The following is a 21,533-nucleotide window of genomic DNA, read 5'->3' on the forward strand; positions in this document are numbered from 1 at the left end:
ATCCTGGCCAAACTTTCTGTACATACCTCCTCCATTCTCCTCAGTGAACCAGACTTTCCTCCCTCTTCCAGGGACCCATGAGAACTTCCTCTATTCCCCACGGCAAGTTGACTTCATTCATGCAGGTACATGATTCTACATGATCCTTCTTAAACAGTGTCCCCAAGCATGAGAATGAACACAGGCTCAGGGACAGGAGACCCAGACTCTTAGTACGCCTTAAGCTAATACCCTTGTCTCTCTGGGCCTCTGTTTCCCCAGTGTAAACCTGTGAGCCTCAGTAACAAAGGGAGCCTTTGGACAGGCCCTGCTCGCAAAGTCCCTATTGTAGCCACCGCTACAGCACCACCCGTGGAGAGACCCCATGGCCACGCCGGAGCCCACTCACCTCTACTCAGAATGGGCAACAGTTTGCCCAGTCACAGATGCGGGAGAGACAAAAAGATCAGGGAAGGAGCTTATGACAACGACAGACGCCCCCACGCTTGCTCCACTGCTGTCTCCTGGGCTCCTCGGGGTCCATCAAAGCTGAGGGTTAGTTAGCAGTGACATCCGGGCAGCTCCATGACTGTAGCTAGTACCCAACAGACACAAACAGCTATACACATACACTATAAGGCTTCCTTCTGAAGAGTCAGGGTCCCTGGCTACAGCTGAAGTCTGGACCCCACCGAAGCTCAGCAAAGTATTGAGTTTGAGGTGGCATGTCCTTGAACACTTCTCTAGCCTAAGCCTTTCAAGCAGGTTTCCACCCTGCCTTCTCCCTCACCCTCCTTTGCCAAATTCTCTCTCCTGCACTCAGACCTGACAGCCAGATGGCCAGACCCTAGCAAGCCAGTGACTTGCTGGTGCCCTTCTGGCAGCCCTAGGTGGAACTGGGCCTCAGGAAAGGCAGCCCCCCCTCCCAATTCTGCCCATTCCCACACAGATACAGGGTGTGGTGAGAGTGGCTTAATTCTTGAGTTCCAGGACGAAGAACATAACAGTAGCATTTGTTTGTTTGGAAAACAATTTGCAATTTACAAAACACTCTGCTGTCCTTTATCTCCTGGGAATGCTTGGTGCCACCCTGTGAGGCAAGCAGGGTGGGAACCATTAGCCTCAATTTGCAGATGAAGGAAACAGAGGCTCAGGAAGATGAAGTCATTGCCCTGAGGCCTCCAGTCTCTCACTGTGGCGGCTGGGAGAGGGAGAGAACTGAGTTTTGAGAGAGCATCTGAGGGGAGATGAGAGGAAGGGGTGGAAAACCATAGCTTACACAAGACTCGGGAGACTAAATTCTAAATAAATGTGAGAACAGGTGTATAAGCACATGGAGGTATATGTGTGTGCACGCATGACAGAGTGCATGTGTAAGGGTATATGCATGGTGTACAGGAAGTACGGGGTATGTGGGGATTGGGCACTTGGCTTTGCGTGTATCTCCAGTCTCTATGAAGTTGACTTTGAACTCTCAGAGAACGGGATTCATCCATCTGTCCATTAGCTCTTCCAACAGCTTCAATTTCTCCACAGTGACAAGCAGAGAACTGGCCACAAGGAGGGTCTCAACGATGGTCTTGCTGCCACAGCTCAACCCATGACAGCCTTGCCCAAGACAGAGCCTGGAAACCTCTATTAGACATCTTCCATTTAGACCACTGAGGTCCCAGCTCCGTGGGAGGATAACACAGGACATGAGGAGGCTCCACAGAGGAGCCACAGAAACTCCAAACCCCATTATCTCCATGGACTTTGTCCATGGACCACAAGGTTTCAGGCATTATATAATTCCAAAGCACAAGAGGAGCCAAGTGAAACAAAAGCCTCTGGTTGTCTCTAGAATGAAAAAACAAAATTACCAGAAACGCATTTAAGTTTTTAAGTAAAAACAAAGACAAATTTTAATTCTGAGCTTCCTGGATGTCTTGGCAAAGAAACAAAACCAGGTAAGCGCTACAGCTTTTCCAAGAGACCAAATTCCAAAAGCGATTTAGTATCAACCCCTTCCGTGAGAGGCAACAGGCAGAGCGTGAATTCGAGCAACACCTTCAGCAGCAGTTTTGCAAAAGATACAGGAAGACACAAGCGGACATGTTTAATACGGATTCCCCCCTAAAGACTGAACTTAGCATCAAGATAAACAGACCCTCTGCTTCGTTGGGATTCCGTCTTTGTTCTTTGCCAGAGGACAGAGAGGAGACAAGGGCCAAGGATTGGTGTATCCCCTCAACACCTTCTCGCTCATAAGAGGTTTCATCCTGGCCTCAGGCCAGAGCAGACAGGAAGTGAAGCACTGCATTCCCAGCCGTGGGTGAACCAGGGCTGCACATGCCCAGTGTCAAACACTGGGCGGAAGAACCGAACACAGTGTTATAGGAAAACACAGCTTTCAACTCCTACTGTTTTCCCTGTAGGAAGCCCATATTCTCACACAGGAGGCCATGAGCCAGGCAGCGGTGGCACACACCTTTAATCCCAGCACTTGGGAGGCAGAGCCAGGCAGATCTCTGTGAGTTCGATGCCATCCTGGTCTACAGAGGGAGATCCAGGACATACACCAAAACTAGATGGAAAAACCCTGTCTCAAAAACAATAACAAGCCGGGCGTTGGTGGCACATGCCTTTAATCCCAGCACTTGGGAGGCAGAGCCAGGCGGATCTCTGTGAGTTCGAGGCCAGCCTGGGTTACCAAGTGAGCTCCAGGAAAGGCACAAAGCTACACAGAGAAACCCTGTCTCGAAAAACGGAAAAAAAAAAAAAAAAAAAAACAAAGGAGGCCATGAATAAGCAAAAACACTAAAACTAGAAAGTGGACCATGGGAGGGGAAAGGCAAAGATGTTTTGGGGGAGAGGAGGTCTCTGAGGGTAACAGAACACATGTGATGTGGAAGCAGAAAGGAGGCTGGATGTAGAAGGGGAAAGAATATAGGGAAAGAGGGAGAAAGAGGAGCAACGAGAACAAATTATGTTTGAACATGCCACAATGATGCCAATCGGTGTTGGCACATGCCTCTATTCCTAGCAGGCAGATCTCTAAATTCAAGGCCAGCTGGGCCTACAGTGAGTTCTAGAACAGTCAGGGCTACACAGAGAAACTTTGTCTTGAAAAACAGGAAGGAAGGAGGGAAGGAAGGAAGGAAAGAAGGAAGGAAGGAAGGAAGGAAGGAAGGAAGGGAGGAAGGAAGGAAGGAAGGAAGGAAGAAGGGAGGGAGGGAGGGAGGAGGGAGGAAGAAGGAAAGAAAAGAAAGGAAGGAAGGAAGGAAGGAAGGAAGGAAGGAAGGAAGGAAGGAAGGAAGGAAGGAAGGAAGGAAGGAAGGAAGGAAGGAAAGAGCGAGCCATAATGAGCCAGGTCTAGTGGCACACACCTTTAATCCCAGCACTCAGAAGGCAGAGGCAGGCAGATCTCTGAGTTCAAAGCCAGTCTGGTCTACAAAGCAAGTTCCAGGGCAGCCAAGGCTGTTAAACAGAGAAACCCTGTCTCAGAAAAACCAAAAAACAAACATAAAGAAAGAAAGAAGGGAGGGAGGGACGGAAGGAGGGAGGGAGGGAGGGAGGAAGGGAGGGGAAGTAAATAAAGACAATGTCATAATGAATCTAATACTCTGTGTGTTGCTTTAACAAAATAAAAGACAACAAAAGATGCCCTGCCACACTTCCTCCTTGACAAGAGTTGTTAACTCAGCCATCTCCACGATCCCTTATGGCTTCTAATTCTACAGTGACGGGGACTGTGACCCCTCAGGGCTACTCCTCTGGTGTTATAAAAGACACCAGTGGAATAGTAGGATTCATTTTCCAGCCTTTTCGTTTGTTTAGGATCTCATTGTGAAGCCCAGGCTAGCCTCAAACTCATGATCCTCTGTTTTAGCCTCCCGAGTGCAGACATTACAGGTGTGCACCACCACATCTGGTTCCGACCTGTATATGAGAGCGCCTCTGCCATGTACTCTGTGAGGGTTGTGAACACACGTGCCCCTGGCCTTCACCTGCCAGTGTGCTCTTCTGGCTGTTTTTGTCTGCTGAGAGCATGAGGCACAGCCTCCGCCTCTGATCTAGGTGCAAACATCTCCAGGTCAGTTCAGGGTACAGAGACAAGAGTGTCTTCCTATTTAGTAGTTTTGTTTGTTTGTTCATTTTTCAAGACAGGGTTTCTCTATGTAGTTTTGGTGCCTGTCCTGGATCTGTAGACCAGGCCGGCCTCAAACTCACGGAGATCCACCTGCCTCTGCCTCCCGAGTGCTGGGATTAAAGGCGTGCGCCACTACCGCCCAGCATCCATTTTAGTATTTTTAACACTTACTTTTATCTTGTGTGCCTGTGTGTGCTTGCGGGATCGTGTGTGCCATAGTAGGTGTGTGGGAGAGGACAGAGGACACCTTGCTGGAGTTAATTCTCTCCTTCCATCATGTAGGCACTGGGGATAAAAAGTGCTTCTTGACAAGCATGGACCTTATAAAACCAAAGTCGTCACAACTGCGCTCTTCCCCCCAACACTCCCTGCGGCCGTATCCTCAAGAGTACCAGTGCTATTTAGGGAGCTGGTAGTGATGTCAAATCTAACTTCTTAGCCACAGTTTCAAATTAAAGCCTCAGACATGTGCCATTATTCTCTCACACTCATTTTCCCAGCTTTTGTAGCTCATTAAGAGAGCTAATGGAACCAATTTTGCAGCTATGGATTAGTTGGCCTCACGCCAGATCAGACTCTACTTCATTAAGTTCCGACCACAGCCTGTCCTCTGTCGCACCCTGGTCATTTACCTTCTCCTCCCCAGATGCAAAGTTTCAGAGAGGTCAGCTCATCTGATACCAATGACCCCCGAATGCCCAGGCCCAAGCTGGATGCCTACCTTCGGGTCAGTGTGGGCACCCCCTTTCAAAGCAATTGTTCTTCCCTGATACAAAGTCCATGTTTGTGCTGGCACATCTCACACTTCGCTCACTGTATCCAGAGAAGAAGTAGCAACACCCTTCACCTATGGGGAAACTGTCTTTCTGTATGGTTAAGTGAGCCACCCAAAGTCACACAGTCAGATAATGAGTCAACACTTGAACCCAGAGCTGTTGGCTTCTAAGTATACAGAGAGAGAGAGGGGGGGGGGGTTTATGTTCTTTCCATAGCTGTGAGGTTGAGTGGGCAATACTCCAACAATATCAACTAGGGAAAAATAAACCAGAGGGGGTTAGCCAGTCCTTCCTAGACTTGGGCCCCACACTCCCGAGTCCAGACCAGGCTTGGTAGAGGTGTCAAAAGTGGCAGACATTTGCAGATCCCATGCCCTGTCCTAGTCACATAATACCCATCAGCTCCTGCCCTTCAACAGCTGCACTCTTACCCAACATTTTCAGCTGAGCAGACTGTAGCTCAGAGGTTTCATGTCTTCCCTAGGCCACGTGATTTGCATCAGACCATCTCCAAGTCTGAGAAGTCCCTGGGATCCCAGGTTCTGCTCTCTTCCCTAGCAAGGCCTGTCCATTCCCATATCTCATAAACATTTACTGGCCCTATCTTGGCACCAGGCCCAAAACTTGGCAGGGAATGCTGTCACAGACACTCTGGCCTCAAGGATTTGGGGGCTCTATGCATGAGTCACGGCAATGTTTGATGAAGAGGTCAGCTCTGGGAAACTGGCCTTGGATCCCTCTCTTCTGCCTTCTTTCAGGGACCATACCCTTGCAAAGCGGGCGAAATGGAGCAGACTACCCCTGCAAGGGACCCCAAGAGCACAGAAGGCCCCCAGATGACTGATCCCCTTCCAGATCAAGGCTAGGATCCTGGCAGGTTAGAACCTCCCTGACCACGACTCACCACAGTTCTGGGAGAAGGGGAGCAGCTGCGGCACCGAGCCCCAACCTCCCCAAGATGCCCGGCCGACAGCAGAGCCAAGGCACAGTTTGATGTCAGCAAGTCTCAGAACACAGACTCCTCCAATTTATTAAATTTTGATGGCCTCAGTTTGTCTGCTCCCTGCCAGTTCCAGTCACCCTAGAAATAAAGGCAGAAGGGCCAGATCTGGTGGGGCTGGGAATGGGAAAGAGATGTTGCCAGAAAAAGAGAATAAAACTGGTCTCATAGGCAAGGAGAGTGGGCACACGAGGGCTGGCGGGAGTAAACCAGGGTCCCAGTGCCTCCGGTCATGCATGGCAAGACCAACTCTGGCCACAGTTTCAGGTGGGACATACCTGAACACTGGAGACTAATTCATTCCCCTGCTCACCCAGCAGTAGGTCATTCCATACCTCGGGAATCGCTGGCCCCATCTGAAAAGTGGGGACGATGGCCATATGCATTCCCTAGGCAGTCTCAAGGACAGACTGAGAACACACACAAGTTCAGATCAGCACAATGACATGCACTGGGGGACTGCTGTTTCACAGGTGGAAATGGCTTTCCAAGTTTGCTTGGAGTTGTCCGGCCTTGCCCTGAGATAAACTTAGGCTCTTTCTCCCTGTTTCCCAGAACTCAAAGACAGCTAGGTGCAGCCTCCAGGAGCAATCTGACGGGTCGGGAAATGGCCTCAATTCTTCAAAGGGGCAAGTAAGACCGTGAGTCCCGCAAGTGCACATCAAAGGGCAGCCTGCTCTCTACCTCTGACTTCTCAGAGGGAATCCATTTCTTTTCTTTGAACCGTCAAATCAACTACATTGGGCTGGAGAGATGGCTTAGCAGTCAAGAGCACCAGCTGCTCTTCCAGAGGACCAGGGGCTGATTCCAGAACCCACATGGTGGGTCACAAGTATCCACATCCAGTTCCAGGTGATAACGCCATCTTCCTCAGTGGACACCAGGCACACAGGTGGTACAGACATACATGCAGACAAAACACTCATACATATAAAATTAAATGAAAAATAAAAAATAAAGGATAATATTTTTTCTTAGTAAGAAAATGTTTTATTCATTTTACGTACCAATCACAGATCCCCCTCTTCCCTCCTCCATCCTTCTAGCCTCCCCCCCCCATCCACTCCCCGATTCCCTCCTACAAGAAGGTAGGGACTCCCATGAGGAGTTAGCAGAGCCTGGTACATTCAGTTGAGGCAGATCCAAGCCCCTCCCCCTGACTCAAGGCTGCATGAGGTGTCCCATCATAGGTAGTGGGCTCCAAAAAGCCTGCTCATGCACCAGGGATGGATCCTGATCCTACTGCCAGGGGGCTCCTTAAGCAGATCAAGCTACACAACTGTCTCGCTTATACAGAGGGCCTAGTCCGGTACCATGGAGGCTCCACAGCTGTTGGTCTAAAGTTCATGAGTTCCCACTAGTTTGGTTTGGTCGTCTCTGTAGGTTTCCTCCATCATGATCTTGATGCCCCTTGCTCACAGAATCCCTCTTCTCTTTTTTGACTGGACTCCTGGAGCTCTGCCTGGTGTTTGGCTGTGGATCTCTGCATCTGCCTCCATCAGTTACTAGAGAAAAGACTCTATGATGACAGTTAAGGTATTCACTGATCTGATTACTGGGGTAAGCCAGTTCAGGTACCCTCTCCACTATTACTAGTAGTCTAAGCTGGGGTCATCCTTGTGGATTCCTGGGAACTTCCCTAGCACACAGCTTCTCCCTATCCGCATGATGTCTCCCTCTATCATGGTATCTCTTTCATTGCTCTCCCACTTCATCCCTGTTCCAGCTGGACTGTTCCCTTTTATTCTCATCCCCCATCCCCTACCCTCTATTGCCCCCCAACCCCCAGTTTACTCATGGAGATCTCCTCTATTTCCCCTTCCCAGGGCAACCTATGCGTTCCTCTTAGGGTTCTCCTTGTTAGCTAGTTTCTCTGGAGCTGTGGGTTGTAGTCTGGTTATCCTTTGCTTTATATCTAGTATCCACTTATGAGTGAGTACATACCATGTTTGTCCTTCTGAGTCTGGGTTACCTCACTCAGGATGATATTATCTAGTTACATCTATTTGCCGGCAAATTTCATGATGTCATTGTTTTTTACTGCTGAGTAGTACTCCATTGTGAATATGTACCACAATTTCTTTATCCATTCTTCAGTTGAGGGACATCTAGGTTGTTTCCAGACTCTGGTTATTACAAATAATGCTGATATGAACATAGTTGAGCATGTGTCCTTGTGGTGAGATTGAGCATTCCTTGGGTATATGCCCAAGAGTGATATAGCTGGGTCTTGGGGAAGACTTACTCCCAATTTTCTGAGAAACCACCATACTGATTTCCAAAGTAGCTGTACAAGTTTGCACTCCCACCAACAGTGGAGGAGTGCTCCCCTTGCTCCACATCCTCTCCAACATAAACTGTTATCAGTGTTTTTGATCTTAGCCATTCTGACAGGTGTAAGATGGTATCCCAGAGTCATTTTTGATTTGCATTTCCCTGATGACTAAGGATGTTGAGCAATTCCTTAAATGTCTTTCGGCCATGTGAGTCTTCTGTTGAGAATTCTCTGTTTAGCTCTATAGTCCATTTTTTAAATTGGATTGTTTGGTATTTTGATGTCTAGTTTCCAAATAAACTTAAAAGATAATTGGCAGAGAGAAATGTCACAGGGTCCCACCCTCAGAACTATAGGCAACTAATGTCTTTTGAGGGAAGAATTGATCTCTCCCAGAGATGAACATCCTTATTGGTTGTCCAATGCAGAAAGGTCAGCCCTGAAACCATATACACATAAACAACAAAAATGGATTCCACGAGTGGTATTTATATGTATTTGTGCATACATAGAAAGAGAGGAGGGAACGTGATGTAATTCTACTTCAATTGCAGGTGGATCTCAGAGTTCGAGGCCAGCCTGGTCTACAGAGTGAGTTTCAGGACAGCTAGGATAACATAGAGAAACTATATCTCGGAAAACCAAACAAAACCAAACCGATACATAGATATAATTTTAAAACTATACAAAAAACTCTACATAATTTGTGAAACATTACACCAGCACTATGTCTTTCACGATAGTGTGAAAAAGAGGATGTTTTCACGGTACGAACAGAGACTTTAGTAAATACAATGCTTTGTTTTGATCTCAGAAATAATGTCCCTTTGGTGGTCTGTCTTCACCAGCGGATCTGAGCCTGGCCACAGATATGTGCCTCAACTGGTCAGCTGTACTGCAGTGATATCCACATAGTTGGCACAGGGCCACAGAGGACAGTGGCTACTCTGTCTAAGCGTGGGTGACCAGGACAGGCGAAGCCATAACCAGATGACCCCTGCTGAGGCTCTCAACTTCCAGCCAGTTCTAGAGAAAAGGGACCCAGTACATCTGTAACTCCCAACAGAATGGTAGATAGCATCTCTTACCCTGGTTGTCATGGAAAGAAGTGAGGGTGAGGAGGCTGGAGAGATGGCTCAGTGTTTACAAGCACTGGCTGCTCTTCCGGAGGACCTGGGTTCAGTTCCCATCATCCACATCAAGCATCTCACAACTGTCTGTAACTAGACTCCCAGGGCTTGTGAGGGCACCGGGCATGTATGTGATGCACATATATACAAGCAGACAAAACACCCATACACATAAATAAATAAATAAATAAATAAATAAATAAATAAATAAATAAATAAATAAATAAATAAATATTCAAAACAAAGTGAGTGCAGAGAAGATGGCCTAGATCCCATCCCAGGCATGGCGAGAGACCCAGGGAACCTTCTGATCCCACCCCCTGGCCCTGCAGTTCCCGAAGCCTGTATCAGCTCATCTCAGCATTTTTTCCTCTTCCCTTAGCTTCATCCATGTCTCTCCAGCTCCCCACACAGGTCTGCATGAGTGCAGGCAGACATCACTGTAGGGGTGGTTGTCTGTGTTTTACCCCTGAAGCATCACCCCTGGTAGGCAACAGGTAACTGCTAGGAACCTGCCCCCTCTGGGGGTGTGGCCGAGGGGAGACCCCTTAAGACCTGGAATGCATATGTGCTTGCTCTCTTGGCTACCTCATGGTCTTGGATACTGGATGCTAGTGCTGTGGATCATGGCAGAGTTCTCCAGAAAACTGCCTTGGATCACACCCCATCCCTCCTGGATCCTGGGACCAACTCCCTTATGCTCATTGTGAGTTAACCCAGAATAAATCCCTTTTACTATTAGACAGACTCCGTGGAATCGCCTCATTACATCACTCCACTCAGACTCCTCCAGAAGCACCGGTGATGTGTCCAGGCTTCCAGTTTTCCTTGGCCACCCCATCCCAGGTCCCTCTCTATTCCTGTTCCTGTCCATCCAGAGTATGACCAAGTTCCCAATACCTAGCCAGCCTCTAGAAAAAATTTCCTGTGTCTAAAAGCCATGCCACAGAGCCATGGACATGAGCAAGAGAAGGGGAGAGATCTTGCCCTCTTGGAGCCAGGAAGATGGCCTGGCACTGCCAAGGGACACCCCTGTGAAGGTGATGGGCTACAATGACTCATTTCTGCTCTCTTGGGGTTTCTGAGACTGTCCCCTGGCACTGGGTTAGCCTGACTCAAACATTGAACTGAGCCATGGAGGAGGATGGAGAGGAGTGCCCAAACCTGAGTCACAACCCCAGCTTCCTGTCCCTAGCTGACTACAGACCCTGCTTGTGGCATCAGGCAGCTGACACTTTCCCTGGCAACACCACTCACTGAGTGGCTAGGGGACAGGCACCCTGGGGCATCTCCTGGCTAGTCTCCATCCTGCAGCTCAACCACTTGCCAGAGCAGCCCAAACAGTGAGTAGGACTCCTTCCTGCCCACTTCCCTGGCACTGTTCATGATCACTGCCCACCCAAGTGTCCCAGTCAGAAGGGAGGGAGACCCTTTGCCAAACAAAGTACCCAGCCCCTCGTTTTACAGATTGGGCTGACTGTGGCACACAGGGAAGGATGGCAGAGGGCCAGGAATAAGTTGCCTGCCAAGCCTGGCACCCAGCCCAGCATGGACACAACCCTACTCTGTGAACACGGGTGAGTTACTCTGCCTTTTTGAACCTCAGTGGCTGCAGCCATGACACTGGGGGGGGGGGGGCACGGGTAGGAGGGGTAGTGACCAGTTCTCAGACTCTGCTGTAAGGACACTCAAGTAAGTAGGGCCCCCTTCTCTACCCTTCAGTTCCTGGCTAGCTGCCTACCAGAGATCATGGAGAATACCTGCTAGACGCCCTGCGACATCCTGAGAAAATGGCTGTTCATGTTCAGAAAATCTGTAGGACAAGTTCTGGGTCCCCTGTGGAGGCCGAACCCCTCAGGAGTGGAGGAATGAAGTAATGGGTGTGGCTGATCAGGCCCTGGCCACTCCGACTCTGGAAATAGTCTCCGAGATTACCGGAGTGACGGAGTTAAGTACAGTCTAGAAAGCCTTGGGGATCGTTCCACAGAGTGCAGGGGCAGCCCACATTCTGCCCCACCCTACAGAAACAGAATCAGGTTGAACCTCACATCTAGGTCCTCCCAGTCTCCTCTGCTGGCCTTGAGGCTCTGCTAAGACCTTGGTCCTTCCCTTCCCTGACTTTGGCCAGGTAACCTTCGGAGTCATAATGCACTTGGTCACACTGTGGTCCAAGCAATAGTCTCAGACCATTGGGCCATAAAGAGACCCAAGGAGAGCTGTCTTCCCACTCTCCACAGGGACGCCTCAAGTTACAGCTCAGTCCAAGTGCGCCTGACTCCACTACTCTGCCAGCACCTGGTCAAAGCTGACAGCAGGAGGGGACATGGGGAGTGGCCCGGGTGCAGCCTGGCGCTCTTTGCTCTTGTCCCACCCCAGCCCTCCCCTGAGTATGGGGGAGTGGCAGGCTGACTAGAATAAGTCCCCAGCACCTGCCCTGCCCTGTCCTCCGCCTGTCCTCAGCCTGTGGGCTGCCGCAGAGAGGGCCCATCCCAGCTGGAAACATTTAAAACAAGCAGTGGCAAGGCCTGAGAGGAAGGCGAACGAAATGGGCGGGACAAAGAGGTAAAGAAACAGTGCCATTGTAGAGCAGCCGCCAAGGCAAAGGCCTAGTCTAAGGAAAGTGGCAACATTAACACCAAACCTACACGGAAAGCAAAATCAATATTCTCAGCACTTCTGTTGGTCCTGGTTCCCAAAGCAGGTGTCTGGTGTTCCTGCTCAAGGCCAAGCCTCTGCAGTTCCCACACAGCAGGGTTTCAATCACAATTGAAACCCACAATCTAATCCACTTAGTTCCAAAAGGGCAAGAGGGTGGGGAGGAGCAGCTACCCCCGCTTCCTCCACAGCATTCTTTCCACCCCATGAGGGCTGCCTCCTCCAGATGCAGAGGCAGATCAGGAGAGCCCTTATAACAGCCAATAATGTACCATCAAAAACTGTCCCCGAGCCACCCAAAGGAGAGCCCCCACCCTCTGAGAATGCGTGTTAGCTTGTGCTGTCTCCTCATGAATGCAAAGATGGTTGCAGCCACCAAGACTGAATCCTGCTTCCTGACATATACACAAGGCCAGGTTCAACCACAAAGAGAGTTTTGACAAAAAGATTCCCAAACTGTCTTTTGTCCAAGGTTACTCAGGAAGAGCAGGAAAGATTGCTAAGCTCGAAACTGCTATTTTCTCTGCGCCTTATACAACCTCTCATTTCCGGCCACACAAGAGCTCCAGTAGAGCGAGAGCAGCAGAGCCCAGTGTTCTGTGAAAACACTGGTGCTCCTAGGAGCTGCTGTGGAATATTTAACTACCTAAAGATGCCTTACATTTGTTTCTGCTGGGGAATATTACTTTAACTGTGTAAAGGTGTGTTACATTTGTTTCTGCTGGGGAATATTACTTTAACTGTGTAAAGGTGGGTTACATTTGTTTCTGCTGCCTTTGTTACCAAGGTAAATATGTGTTACATTTGTTTCTGCTGCCTTTGTTACCAAGGTAAATATGTGTTACATTTGTTTCTGCTGCCTTTGTTTAACTATGTAAAGATGTGTTTCTAGTTCACCTTGCCTGCCCAAGGCACTTGATTGGTCTAATAAAAAGCTGAACGACCAATAGCTAGGCAGAGGAGGGATAGGCGGGGTTGGTGGGCAGAGAGAATAAGTAGGAGGAGGAATCTAGACAAAAGGAGAGAGAAGGAGGAGAAGAGAATGGGGAGAAAGACACACCCGGCTGGCCCGGCCAGAAGCCAGGCAGCCAACAGCCGGACACGAGAAGCAGTGAAATTAAGATAGACAGAAGGAAAGAAAAGAAAAAAGCCCTGAGGCAAAACACAGATGAAGAGATACAGGTTAAGGATTAAGAGCTAGCAAGAAATGAACCTAAGATAAGGCCAAGCATAACTAATAAGTCTCTGTCATGATTTGGGAGCTGGTTGGTGGCTCAAAAGAAAACGCCTGCTACAAGGAGCCCTGGTCTCCCTGTCCAGAAGAGTACAGCCAGTCCTCCAGGAAGTGTTCCATACTCTGTAAAAGTACTGTTATATGCCTGAAATTACTCTTCACACGGAGATGACTACTGTCCTCAGCTCTTGCATAATGGTCGCCACACTTGGACATCTGCTGCCAGCCACAAGGTTGGGACCACGGGAGGCAGAAGAACAACAAATCCAGGGTTTTCCAGTTTCCACGATAGTGCAAAGAGGAAAACTACTGTCCCAAATTTGAAGCTCAGGAGAGATGGAGACATCTGTTGTCATGGAGACCAGACCCTGAACAAAGCCCAAATGACCTAGACATCTCTACTGCACTCCCAACAACGGTGCTTTTCCAGTTACCCTCCTCCCCAAAGCTCTTAAGTTCCTCCACTGTTTCCCAAGCCTGTGACATTGAACCCACTGAAATCAGCCACATCCTGCCAGGACCTGATCTGCAAGTGAGGAAGTGGTACCACACCACAGGTGCTAAGGAGTTAAACCAAACATACCGTCACCCACACCAGACGATTCTTCTCAGACCAGAGGTCTGGACGAAAGAGGGGGACACCTTCCAGAAAGGTCCCCCCTCCTGCTGTACCCCAGTCCAGATAGTTCTTGCACACTCAGCAGCCAAACTTCCTGTGGTCTGTGGTGGGCTCTGGCATAGTGGGCTCAGTTTCATGAGACCGGAGACAAGCTACACAGCCCGAGGAGCCCACCCACATCCATCATAACCTTTGCATACCGACCTCACAGAATTGCACCTGAGAATTCAGATATGAACTTCCACCCAGTGAGTAAACTGGGGAGATGTAGGCAAACACCAGCGGTATCACACAGGGCTAAGCTGGGACTGCAAGATTCCCAATAAAATTATAGAGGGCAATGCCGGCACCTTTCTAGAGGTCAGGTCTCAAAGACTTTCCCTTGTCTTCAAGAACACACATGAGGTAGGGGTGACATGGATGCTAAGACTGGATTCAGTTTCCTGGCCTTTACCCCAGCCCTGCCATCTCCCAGATGTGGGCAAGTCTACGACCTCTCTGGACCTCAGTGTTCTCATCCATAAAAGGAGAACGATGAGAATTCATTAAAACAATGCATGTTGTATACTAGAGACAGGCCTGCCAGAGAGACATCTCTAGAAAACCGTGAGCTGTTTATGGGCATGTTAGAATCTACAGAACCAGGGGTTGGAGGGATGGCTCAGTGCTTGAGAAAGCTTATTGCTTTTCCAGAGGACCAGAGTTTACTTCCCAGCACCCATGTCAGGCAGCTCACAACTGCCTGGAACTTCAGCCCCAGGGGATCTGACGCCCTCTTCTGGTCTCTGCTGGCACCTGCATTCACATGCACATACCCACATATAGATATACATATATACACATAATTTTTTTTAAATAAAATAAATCTAATAAAAAAAATTTACAGAACCAGGGCTGGCAAGATGGCTTAGCAGGTAAAGACTATTATCACCAAGCTGACAACCTGACTTCAATCCCAACCCCACAAGGTAGAAGGAGAGAACTGGCTCCTGCAGTTCTCCTGACCTCTGACCTCCACATGCAGGCCATGGCATGAATACACCCAAGTGCGTGAATATACATACAAATAAATAAATGGCAAAAAAAAATTAAATTTACAATACCAAGGAATGTTTAACTATGTAAAGATGTATTACAGTTGCTTCACCTGCCTAAGACACCTGACTGGCCTAATAAAAAGCTGAACAGCCAATAGTTAGGCAGTAGAGGGATAGGCGGGTCTGGCAGCCAGAGAGAATAAATAGGAGGAGGAATCTAGGCTCGAGAAGTAAGAGAGGAGAGAACGAGGGAGAAAAAGAGGGAGGCGCCCAGAGCCAGCCAGGCAGCCGCCAGCCAGATGCAGAGTAGGACATACAGAAGGAACGAAAGGTAAAAAGCCCCAGGCAAAACATAGATGACAAGAAACAGGTTAAATTAAGTTATAAGAGCCAGTGGGACAAACAAAGATAAGGCCAAGCATTCATAACTAATAAGAAGTCTCTATGTCACGATTTGGGAGCTGGTTGGTGGCCCAAAAGAAAGCCTTCTACAAAGGAATGCTGGCATTAGCTCCTAGATGGGCTGGGGCAGTGGAGAGAGGACCCTGGAAGAGGATTCTCAAAGTAGGTTGGCAGCACACTTTTCAACCAGGCATGGCAGAAGTACAGCTTTTTTTTTTTTTTTAATATTATGTACATGAGTGCTCTATTGACTTTCTGCCAGAAGAGGGCACCAGATCTCACTATAGATGGTTGTGAGGCACCCTGTGGGTGCTGGGAATTGAATTCAGGTCCTCTGGAAGAGCAGCCAGTGCTCTCAACCTCTGAGCCATCTCTCCAGCCCCAAAGTACAGCTTCTTAAACAGTGGACCGAGACCCTATATGGGGCTGCCTAACTGAATGTGGGAGTTGTCAAAATTTGGGTTTCTGAATATATAATGACCAAAACCTTAAAAACCAAACACATAATGAATCCAAAGTGTTTGCTGCAGTGCTGATCATGTGCCTGCTCCGCAGCCTTGGTTCTCAACACACGTGTACTTTGCACTCTGCATGCCATCAGGACATGCAACATGGAAGCTGCCTGCCTGAACCACCTCAACTGAGAGTTAATACAACTGTGTATTATGGCAGTGATTTTAAAAAAAAAAAAAAAAAGAAAGAAAAAACATGTTTGCGAAGTTGTCTGCTCTTACAGAAACATAATGGTTTAATTACAGAAAACAAGACCTTTAATATTTTTCCTACCATCATTCCTCAGCATGCTTTACACTAGTATATCTTTGAATTACATTGTTAGAATATTTGACTTTCAAAATTGCCGTGCAGTAATGGCGCACACCTTTAATCCCAGCACTTGGGAGGCAGAGGCAGGTGGATCTCTGTGAGTTCAAGGTCAGCCTGATCTACAGAGTTAGTTCCAGGACAGCCAGAGCTACACAGAGAAACCCTGTCTTGAAAACAATAAATAAATAAATAAATAAATAAATAAATAAATAAATAAATAAACAAACAAACAAGTGCATTCATCTCATTAATATGAAAATTTGCTTTCATTTTTAATAGTCACATTGTACCTATAACAAAGAATTATTTAAAAATAAATGTCTTGCCGGGCGGTGGTGGCGCACGCCTTTAATCCCAGCACTCGGGAGGCAGAGCCAGGCGGATCGCTGTGAGTTCGAGGCCAGCCTGGGCTACCAAGTGAGCTCCAGGAAAGGCGCAAAACTACGCAGAGAAACCCTGTCTCGAAAAAACCAAAAAAAAAAAAAAAAAAAAAAAAAAAAAATGTCTTGATGATCTCCTGTCAGTAAATGTATGTTTTGTATACCTATTTTATATATCTATAAACTCAGAGTCACGTAAAACTTTTCTCTAGCAAAGTGGGAAAATTTTGGGAAGCCCTGGCATAATAATCTCAGAACCCTCAAACCTGGATCTAGACCTCACTTTTGCTCTGTAGGTTTAATGCTCTCCTGAAGCCTGCTTAACCAAATTGATCGCCCCTGGCAGTTCAGAAACCTCCAGGCTCCATATATATATATATATATATATATATATATATATATATTTTTTTTTTTTTCCTTCTCAGTGAGGTGGTCACCTGGTGGGAATCTTGGGCCAGCCAAACCCTTTCTTTTCTGGGGACTCTGTTGTACAGGGCCACTGGTCCATCCGTGGGCCTCTGACCTGCTGAGTAAGTGACAAGGAGCAGAGGCTCATCTGACTGGTCTGGAGATGGCAGGTGAGGGGTGGCGGCTGCCGGAGGAGAAAAGGCCTGGCCTGCGTGGCAGCCCCACCTAGCCTCAAATCCAGCTCTACCACACCAGCCCCAACAGGCCATCCCCGCCCATGGAGCAGCAGGGTGGAGCAAATGAAGCCAACTGGAGTCTCTCTCTCTCTCTCTCTGTCTCTCTCTCTCTGCTCTTATTCAGGCTTTTTCCGCCTTCCTGCTGTGCTGGGTGGAGAAAGTCCCTCTGTTCACAAGGGCGGCCCAATGGCAGATAAGTAGCAGAAGGGCCTCACCGAAGGCTCCTTCCTTCCTCCACGGGCCTCTCAGTGGCCTCCATCCGGGAAAGTGAAGCTGCTGCGCTCCTCTGTGAAGTCCCAGGCCTTTAGACTGGGAAACAGCACTTTCCTGTGGTTCATCTCTGAGAGGCCATAGGAGAGATTAGAAAAAGTCCAAGTCCTTGTGCTTGGTTATTTCAATAAGCACTTATGAGCCAGGCCCTGGGCCCAGGTGCTACAGGGAGCTTTGATTTATAGCTTTAGGGGCAAAGAAGATTCCATTGCTCCAAAAATCAAAGGCTCAGGACAGCTTCCTGGAAGGGGTGTCAGTGGGCCTGAGCCTCCCCAGGTGGGAATGGCCCCATTAGAGAAGAAAGTCAGTCACCTACGGAAGCAAAGACCAGAAGACTGAACTGCAAAACCCTTGTATGCCATACTCAGAGGCTCAAAGTATGTAGAGTCAGGGTGACACCAAGCAAGATTTCCTGGTCTCGAGGGTGTTATTTCCAATCAATCAGGGGGAAAATATCCTCTGAGGCATTGTGCTACAGGGTATCACTGTGGTCCTACACAGCACACATCCAGAGCGGCCTAGCTTGCCTCAGCTATCAACGCCAATGGAAAAAGAACTGTTCTGGGTGAAGCAGCCAGTCACTTCCCGATCCTGAGCCTGGGGGAGGATGTTCACTGGAGAGGCCCCATCTGGAAGACTCTACAGGAGATACCCCACCCCACCATCCCGTTCTCTTTAATGAAGAAGAGAAGAGGAGGCACTGGGAGCCCAGAGGAGACTCCAACAGGCTGTGCTGATCAGAAGGGAAGGGTCCCCAGTCCTGTTGTCTAGCGGCAGGAGCAGGAAAAAGGACCCCACCTCTCCTCCCATGGGCACGCCCCCTGTCTCCCCTGGACCTTCTTTGTTTTTACTTGTAGGTACTAAGTGCCCAGATCACATCTGCTTTTAATCAGTTAGGCCTGGAAAGGAGCACACGATGTCAGCAGAAGGAGTACGAAGACCGCATCCCCCACACACCCCTTGAGGTACTTCACCCTCTGGTTCCAACAGCACAGCCTAAGTGCTTGGGGTGCCACAGAAAGTCCTACTGGTCACAGAAGCTGGCCTGGGGAAAGAGGCCTTGCATGAAGCCAAGCCAGAATAAGCCGGTGGTCAGGGGCGAAGAGAAACGGGAAGAGGGAAGGGCCTGCTCCTCTGGAGCCCCACAAAATGGTCGTGGCTACAGGGCCAATGACCACAATCTTCCTGTTTCATGAATGCCTGCTGCCTTTAGACTTCCTGCTAGGTCCTTTCTGACCTCTCAGGCAACAAAGCCTTAAGATGGGCATAAAAAAAAGGGATGGCCTGACCATGTTCAGGCTACAGGGTCAGGATAGGACAGCCTAAGAAACTAAGGCACAGCTCTAGAAAGGCACAAAGGCACAGAGCCCATGACCTTCTCCTAGGCTGAGCTAGAGCAGCTGGGAGAGGGTTAGGACCCATTCAAGGGCTGGCGGAGGTCCCTAGGCCCAGGTCTGCCACTATGTTGAGACCCCCAATATGTCCTCACTCTTCTGGACAGAGGACAGAAATTAGGAGTGAGAAGATGCCATTGCCCCCTCCCAAGGCCAAGCCACTAAGACAATGTGTACACACAGTCACTGAGCCAGGGTTGTACTGGCCCCTTCTTGAGTGTAGGAGTCAAGATCAGAAAGAATTAGGGTGAGGGTCGCATCTAATCTGTGTCCTTGAGGGTCAGTTTAGGGCCAGGTCCTAGGGTCCTTGAGCGAGTAACTCCAGTCATGCTCACGTACAGTCTTAAGGGGTACAGAGGTAAAACTACTCCAGAACTGCCACAGTTCCCAGTCCAGGACAGGGAGGAGGACACTGGGCCCTAAAATAGTGACGCTAGAGTGGAAGCCGTGGCAGCCAAGTTCCTCCAGTCTCTGGTCAGATACACCGTCTCTAGGGGAGGTGTAGGACCAGCCCTGCGCACATCTGGAATTGCCTGGGCCGCAGACTTGGGCTTTGGCTCACAGTATCTGAACCCTAGAGGGGCTGGTCAGAGCTCTCAGTCTCGCCTCTCAGGGTCAAAGTGTTGTACCTGAAAGGTTCTCTGGCCTCAATCAACCACTCACCCTCTCCCAGGCTGCCTCCTAGTTCACACAAAAGGATAGCTAATAACAAGGGCTCGCTTTTCATCTCCTTATACCTATCCGCCATGAGGAAAGCCGCCTTCTCCCCTGCCTGGGACCTCAAAGCTCTAGTCAACTGTAGGGTTAGGGGTAACAAAGCCATACCTGGGCCCCAGCCCCCAGGTCGACCCTTCCCCTGCCCTTGAGGCCACCTTCATGATCCCCTCCAGAGTCCTTCTTGGAGGACGACCTCTTCCTCCATCAGCCTTGATACACCAGAGGAAGACAAAGAACGGGGCCGAGTGTCACTCAAATTCTTACAGAGCCTGTGCCTTGAGTAAGTCCTGAAGCCTCTCTAGGCTGATTCCAGGCCTGTTCAAGTTCACTCATCTCATTTCAAGTTCACACAAAATCAGAGACTGAACTACAGTGCTCCAAGGTGTTGCCCAAGGTTACAGCGTTGGCACACACCAAGGTAGAGATTAGAGCCACATCTTCAGGACTCTGCACCCTGGCTCCTGCTGGCAACTTGGGAAACAGACCTTTACTAAACTGACTTCCGGGGGTCACTCTCCACCGTGCTGTACCATCCCGGTGCCAATGGCATTACCGCCAACTGGGACAGGTTCCCAATGACAAACAATTTCAAGGGATTCTGAAGGAGAGGGATAGGAGTGAACGTGGGGGCTCTTGGGCTGGAACTGGGCGCCTGGGGCCAGATGCAGAGATCAGCCACTCCAAGCCACGCCCCCAGTTCCCCTCCATCCATGTGCCAGGCTTCTAGGGAACCTTGAGTATGATAGGACTAAATGGCTGCCCATCATTTGTCCAGGGTGGGTCAGCCTAGGAGCAGAGCTGGCCCGTTCCACAAGGGGGCAACAATTCATCAAGAGCCCAGTAGTCAAGGAGCACCCTGAAGTGTGATGGGCATCAGCCTTTGGCCCCCCAACCCTGCTCTAAGAGGCTCATAGATCAGCCTAATCAGGCAGAGGCAATGAGAAGGAAGCAGGCTGCTCTGAGCTCAGGTAGAGGGAAACTTAGACCCATGGTGGGGGGGGGATAGCCAAGCCTTAAGCGCCCCACTTGGGCCTGAGCCCAAGCCAGAGCCAGAGTGTACAACCACTCCCTCCCACCTTCCGGGTTCAACAGCCCAATCACACTGACTCCTCCCCTTGCTCTTTGGGACACACCCGGAGCTTGGGTAGGTCGAGCCTGTTTCCCCAAGTGTGAGTCTGATCTTAGAGGAAGAGTATAAAAATAAAACATGATGCTAAGTGTAGATGCTTCACGGAGGCCCTGGACACCGCCCCCCCCCCCGCCAGGTATGGGCTGTTGGACCCTCCAGGTCACCCCAGCCCTCAGAGAGAGATGGGTCACTAACCTTCAAGGCACACTTCTGCCCCGTGCGCCGATGGTAGCACTCCAGCACCTTGCCGTTCACACCCAGGCCCAGCACCCGCTTGGATAACTGGTAGTCATCAGTCACCGCGTACTTCTTGGGCTCCCGTCGCACACCTAGGGCCTGAGCACCGCCCAAGGTGGGCCCACCGAGAGCACCCGGCGGGGGCGCAAGACTCCCCTTCTCCCCTGCCGTCTCGCCATCCATGGCCCCCACGGGGCGCTCGGAGGTAGCCCCAGCCTGACGCGTCCGGAGGCACCTGAGGGAAAGGGAAAGAGTCACTCCCCACACGGACTTTTTGGGACACACCCCAGCCTTGATTTCTCCAGAACTAGACTGACTGGGCTGCTGGCCCAAGACAAGCTGGAAACTGCCTGAGAGTACCTACGTGCAGCAGGGGGGAGGTGATCCCTCGGTCGGGGCACGTGTCGAGTGGGGAAGGAGTCCAGCGCTGTGTAGCCGCCAGATCCTGAGAGCGGGCCACACGGGGACCCCGGGAAAGCGTACCTGGCGAAGGCGCACTTGGTGGCAATGCACTAGACGGAAGCCATGCAGCAGGCGAGAGGGGCAAGGGATAGTAGCCGAGGGGCGCCCTGGGCCCGAGTCTCGCTGCCCGCGGCCCACGTGACCCTCCACCCCCCTTCACCGCACGTCATCCGGACTTGGGGCCCCGCTAGGTCAGCCTTAAAGGGCCAGGCGGGTCCGGGCTGGGCTGGCCAGGG

At 49.9% G+C, this 21,533-nt stretch overlaps 1 protein-coding gene across 3 annotated transcripts in view; it reads right to left on the bottom strand.

The window, feature by feature from the left end:
- The window catches only part of Mapkapk3 (MAPK activated protein kinase 3), a 34,711-nt gene extending 13,190 nt beyond the window's left edge, over positions 1 to 21,521 (bottom strand). The window contains exons 1-2 of one of the 3 annotated variants that reach the window (XM_006978372.4): positions 21,319 to 21,521; positions 20,794 to 21,070 (exon numbers count right to left, since the gene is read on the bottom strand). In XM_006978372.4, the coding sequence (XP_006978434.2) occupies positions 20,794 to 21,018 (225 nt within the window). In that variant the 5' untranslated portion in view covers positions 21,019 to 21,070; positions 21,319 to 21,521. Of the gene's footprint in view, positions 1 to 20,793; positions 21,071 to 21,195 lie in introns of all 3 variants that reach the window. The other 2 variants (XM_006978373.4, XM_042281598.2) reach the window with 2 other exon arrangements.
- Positions 21,522 to 21,533: the final 12 nt, after the last annotated feature.

The sequence above is a fragment of the Peromyscus maniculatus genome, chromosome 7, assembly GCF_049852395.1.
Source record: "Peromyscus maniculatus bairdii isolate BWxNUB_F1_BW_parent chromosome 7, HU_Pman_BW_mat_3.1, whole genome shotgun sequence".
NCBI classification, from domain to species: Eukaryota; Metazoa; Chordata; class Mammalia; order Rodentia; family Cricetidae; genus Peromyscus; species Peromyscus maniculatus.